The 5,725-nt window shown below is 36.1% G+C and overlaps 1 protein-coding gene across 1 annotated transcript; it reads right to left on the bottom strand.

Moving 5' to 3' along the window:
• Positions 1–5,083: 5,083 nt before the first annotated feature.
• On the bottom strand, positions 5,084–5,725 carry LOC127102057 (uncharacterized). The gene has a single exon (XM_051039473.1). It carries the CDS (start codon positions 5,723–5,725, stop codon positions 5,084–5,086), a length of 642 nt encoding a protein of 213 aa, XP_050895430.1.

Here is a 5,725-nt window from a genome sequence, read left to right as displayed (position 1 = left end):
ATAAGCTGAAAAGTAGAGAAGACAAAGGTTTGATGAGGCAGTTCCCCCGTCGTCCTCGCTTCGGGGTACGTCTGCCCTCAATTCTAAAACTAGAATTGAGATTTCTTTAATAGATATCACTTGTTGAGTATAACAGTTTATACAAGGATTGACAAGCAAATATACAACAGAATTCTCAAGACGTTGAATGTTGCTTCCACTCCTTGTTCCTTGATTCAAGGTGAATCAAGTCCTTCAATTGTTGTTGATAGACCTCCGATTCCAGCCCCTTTGTTGAATAACTCTCAGTTCTTCAAACCCTCGTCCCGACTGATCTCAAATACAACAAATCAAACCCGAAATCTTCCCTTCAATATCACTGAATCCGCTACTAGATTGATGAAGACTTCCTCTTCTCAATCACCTTCGCTCAACTGAAAATTGATGAAGAAATCGTCCAAAACCCCCCAAAATCAAACCAATCTTGGAGGACAAAACCCTAAAGGTTTTATTCAAGAAAAAACCTGTCGCAAGCTTCAACCTGAACCGGATTCTCCAATCTCGGCTTCGAACGTTATCACCTTTAACCAATCACAAAGCACTTCAAAAATGGTTGTGTGTAATTGATGTGTTGTGAGATGTTGAAGATGAAGATGAAGAATCTTGGACACCTATTTCACTTTTTCTTGTTCTTTGTACACTTGAATCAATTTGTCAAATGTTGGTTGATACAAGTAACTAAACTTCTATTTATAGTGACAAACCAACCAACCCACTTAACAGCTTTTCAAACAAAGTGGGAGTTACTTAAAAACTGTGTTTGCGCACGAACGGTCGACCATAGCAGGTCTATGCGTCGACGCATAGCCTGCAGTTTTGGACAGTCTGAAAAACATATCAGTATGCGTCGACCATAGGTCGGCGTGCGCTAACCCGTGGTTCATGCGCCGACCCTGCGGTCGACTCAAGCCTTCGTGCGCTGACCCGTGAGGAAATGCACTATGTTATGCGCCGACCCTGCGGTCGACTCAAACCCTACAAATCTGCAAAAATCCAGATTTTTATGGTTTTCATGCATTTTGTCATGACCACATTTTATCCACATATGTTGTATGAAATATAATAGTTTAGATGAGTATAGAAAAGGATATGATAGGTGATATGTTGCATTTGTTTTGTAGAGGTGGAATCGACAATGCCGATTCATCCATGATGGTAATTTGTCATCATCGAAACCTATGATCGTATGTTGTATGACAGTTTGCCCTTACAATTTGAAGCTCCCATAAAAATTTAAGCAAGGTGGAATATTGAGACATATGGCTTGACACTTAGGATTTTTTTTATATGTCAAATATTTCCAAACTTCCACCTCAAATTTCTCCAAGTTATAAGCTCCAAATGAAAAAGTGTTCAACATCAAACATGTTCCTCTTGATCTCACATTTTCAAAGATCTTAAACTCATTCATTTTGGACTTGAAATGCATAGGTTGCGCATGGCATAAATAGACTGATATCATTTGGCATGGATCAATCTTCAAGCATCAATGTACATGTGCCTTGCAATCTAAGCTAACTTCAAACCATCTGATATGCAATTTTGGACCTTCAGTTATCATTTCATGGGCCTATGCGCGCCCATGCACCATTGCATCATCATTTTCCAATTTTGGAAAGTGGGAGTGAGTGTGCAAATATCACTTGATTCATCTATAAATAGAGCTTCAATTGCTTAGAATTGACAAGGCCATTGCGCCAGCTTTGATCCCCCATTGAAAACCTTTCACTCTCATAGGATAAACCTGATAAATTCATTTGAATTTGAGCTTGAATATCCACTGTTTTGGAATTCAATTCTCCAGGGATCCATTGCTTCTAAACCTTTCCATTCTCTTCCTGCAAGCAATTGAAGTGAGTCCAAGCACAAGCCAGATCAAGACCCATCGTGTTCAGACCTCCATTGAAGGTAATTTGCAGAAATTTTAAACTCTTCGATTCTCTTAAATTCTTGCTCAATTCCATTGACTCTTTGGTTATCTGAACTCCTACCAATGTAGGCAAGAAGATTGAGTTGCTTTGAGGTCAAATCGGAGCAACTCAGTTCATGTACCTTAGATTTCAATTCCACATATCTCTTAATATATTTGGAATTGGAGTAATTGGAGGTCATATTCGAGCTCAGTGGCATTTTCTCTTTAAGATCATGTACTTGTTTCTTTTTTTGGTGATGGTTTATGTTGACCAGTCCGATAATGTTCACCGGAGAAGATGACCGGAGCTCTGGCTTCGGCGATGACTTGGCCAACCTCTGAACCATAGGATCCATGTCTCATGTTCTAATCTTGATTGTCCCTTGTGATTACCTCATTTGCCACGCGGTTGACTAGAGAACATGTGGAACGCGCGTTTTGGATCATCAGACCTGCCACCTCAATTAATGAGGGAGATCTGATGGTCCACGTAATTTAAATTTTCTGATTTTTTATTTTTATTGCATTTTTTTCAATAATTCATATTAAATTTAATATTGATCCAAAAAATATGGGACTTTCACCAAAAAAATTCAAATATTTTTCTCTTTCATATTCTGAATTAAAATTATTTTTTGGATCATTATTAATATTTTCATGAATTAATTGATTTTGCATTTGTTTTTAATTGCTTTAAAATATTTTTAAATGTCCAAAAATTGTGAAATTTTTTCTCCAAGGTCATGGTCATTTCTTTGGTGTTTGATGAGATTTTAGGAATTGGACAAAACATATTTGAATTAAATGCACTATTTTATTATGTTTAATTGAATAAATGCCAATTTAATTTTGTTGACCATTTGTATTGACTTAATTGAGTTTGCTTGTTTGTTGTTGGGCCTTGGTCAAGATTGATTTGACTTTGTCAAATTAATATCATTGGATTTAGGGGATTGATGGAATGTACATTCTATCTCCCAAAATGAATGAATGATATTAATTTGGTAAAAGTCCTCCTTTGACCAATTTGTGATCTCATTCATCCCTTTCCCTCTTCATCTAATTCCCCTTCTTCATTCATTCATTTCCATTTGGCCAATGACATCTCAAAGTCCTAATGCTAGTTGATTGAAAAATTGACATGAGTATGGATGAGATTAGACCACACCTTTTGCATATTTTTGTCTGTGGTATGTTTCATGAGCATAGTTCATAATACTATGTCTCCAACATGCATTAACACCAAAAGTCTATTGCCCGACCTCAAATAGTTATGACTTCTACATAAGTCCAATTACGATTGCTTAACATAGCGCTAAATTTGTGACACAAAAGGCATAAGCATTCTAGTTAGTGAGATTGTAAGTCTCCCCTCTTTCACGGTATTGTGTGGAAACTTGGCCTTCTTTCCTTTCTTTGGAAGATGTTTTGGTTCAAGGATACATGCTTGTGATAAGTGGGTTGAGTGTTCTCCAAAGAATGTCTTGAAATGAAAAGAAAAACAAAACTAACTTCTAACTTACTAACCACTAACTTTTAATTTCAAGCTTTTACTTTAATACAATTTACTTTTAGCACTTTATTTCATTTGTCATTGTACATATCATTCTAATTGTTTATGTTAGTGTAATTTTCACTTTGTCCATTTAGACCATATTGTGTGATATATTTTGTTTGTGTTACTTTGTTTGTTTGTGTGGTCTTTGACCATTAATGTACAAAATAACAAAAAAAAACCTAAAAAACTTTTGAGTGGATTGTTGGCTTGATTTTGAGCAAATGGACTTAGAGTCTAGGCAACCTCCCTAAGCTAAAGGACTTGGCCAATGCCAATTTATGAAGAACCAAGTGCTTACAATTTGAAAATTCATCTGATACATCTTTGAAGATCTCTCTAAGATTCATTTGCAACGTGATCATTGTGAAGCTGTTATTTTGAACCTGTGACTTGTGGAATCTATTTGTTGAATGGGTTATTTCTGAAGAAGATCATGGAAGGGATAAGCTTGGATGAGGCCATCTTTATTTGATGCCTTGCTCTTCAAGATAATATAATTGTGCATTTGTGTGTTGCTTGATTCTAAAAGTCCAAGGGAATTCTGGGTTTCTATTGACATTTTTGTCTATTGGATTGTTACCCATTTGGTCAGATCTTTTCAACTCTAAACTTTTAAATTTTGTGCATAGGGTAGTCTCTTCATATCCTCCCCATTTTTTTAATTTCAAAATCTCTCCCTCCATTTTCAAAACCTTCTTTGTGTGAACTAATTTTTTTCTAAACTTTGACCACTTTTGCAAAAAGAGATAGAAACTTTGGCCTTATGCCATTGCATTTTCAAACTTATTTTGTTAAATCAAACTTATGAATAAACTTAACTATATTTGACTTAAACTTTCAAAAAGCCAAAAAGAACTAACTCATTCAAATCATTTTAGGCCTTTGTGCCTTTCAAACTTAAATTTTGTTAAAATCAATACATCCATTTTGAAATTTGTATCACGAACTACGAGGTTTTGATCCCTCATTTTTATGTTGGTACGTAGGCACAAGTCCGAAGGTCTTGTCAAACACAAAAATATAATTAATGAATTATTTTCTCATCCCCCCATTCTATTTGTTTGTAAACATCACTTTGTAGAAAATACATATGCACACAAAAAGGGCTCCCTCGGAGTACCTAGGACACTTTGGGTGCTAACACCTTCCCTATGTATAACCAACCCCCTTACCTGTGATCTCTAACTTTTATTAGTTTTTATTTGAAAACTTCTTACTTATTGGGTTTTGTTCGTACTTTTTCCCTTTTCCCTTGGAAACAATAAAAGCGCGGTGGCGACTCTTGTTAATTGATTTCTAGCTTATCAATATCTTGATGATCATGAATTTTCCGCTACACATGGATCTGGAACTTGTGATGTGTCTTCACATATTTGTAACAATCGGACTCCATTGTCAACCAATAATATCTCTCCCTTAAAATTTTCTTCGCCATTGTGTGTTCATTGGCATGAGTACCAAAGGACCCTTCATGAATCTCTTTCATTAACATGTTTTCCTCATGTTTATCCATGCATATGAGCAAGACCATGTCGAAATTTATTTTATATAACATGTCATCATTCAAAAAGAAGTTACCAACCAATATTCTCAAAGTTTTTTTTGTCTTTGTTCGATACCCTAAATGGATACTCTTGCTTCTGAATAAAGCAATTTATATCATGATACCACGGCTTATCATCGTTGACCTCTTCTGCTGAAAACACATGAGCGGGTCTGTCAAGGCGCATAACATTAATTTTGGGTATATCATTCCACCAGTTCACAATAATCATAGAGGACAAAATGGCTAATGCGTCTGCCATTTTATTTTCTTCATGGGGAATATGATGAAACTCAATTTCATTGAAGAAGGTTGACAACCTCCTTGCATAATATTTATAGGGGATTAAACCGGGTTGACGAGTTTCCCACTCTCCTTTGATCTGATTGATTACCAAAGTCGATTCTCCATACACATCCAGAATCTTGATTCTCAAATCGATAGCTTCTTTGAGACCCATAATGCAAGCCTCATACCCTGCCATGTTGTTTTTAAAATTGAATGTCCGACTTGTGGTAAAAGGAATGCGGGAACCATGAGGAGTAACGATGATGGCCCCAATTCCATTATTGTAAGCATTAACAACTCCAACAAATATCAATCCCCAACGGGACCCCCGCTCTGGCCCTTCATCTGGAAATGGTTCATCGTAGTCTTTTGCTTTTAAATACAT

This window comes from Lathyrus oleraceus, chromosome 7 (genome assembly GCF_024323335.1).
Source record: "Lathyrus oleraceus cultivar Zhongwan6 chromosome 7, CAAS_Psat_ZW6_1.0, whole genome shotgun sequence".
Taxonomy (NCBI): Eukaryota; Viridiplantae; Streptophyta; class Magnoliopsida; order Fabales; family Fabaceae; genus Lathyrus; species Lathyrus oleraceus.
Note: the sequence above shows the minus strand (reverse complement) of the source record. Positions and strands in the feature narration are given on the sequence as shown.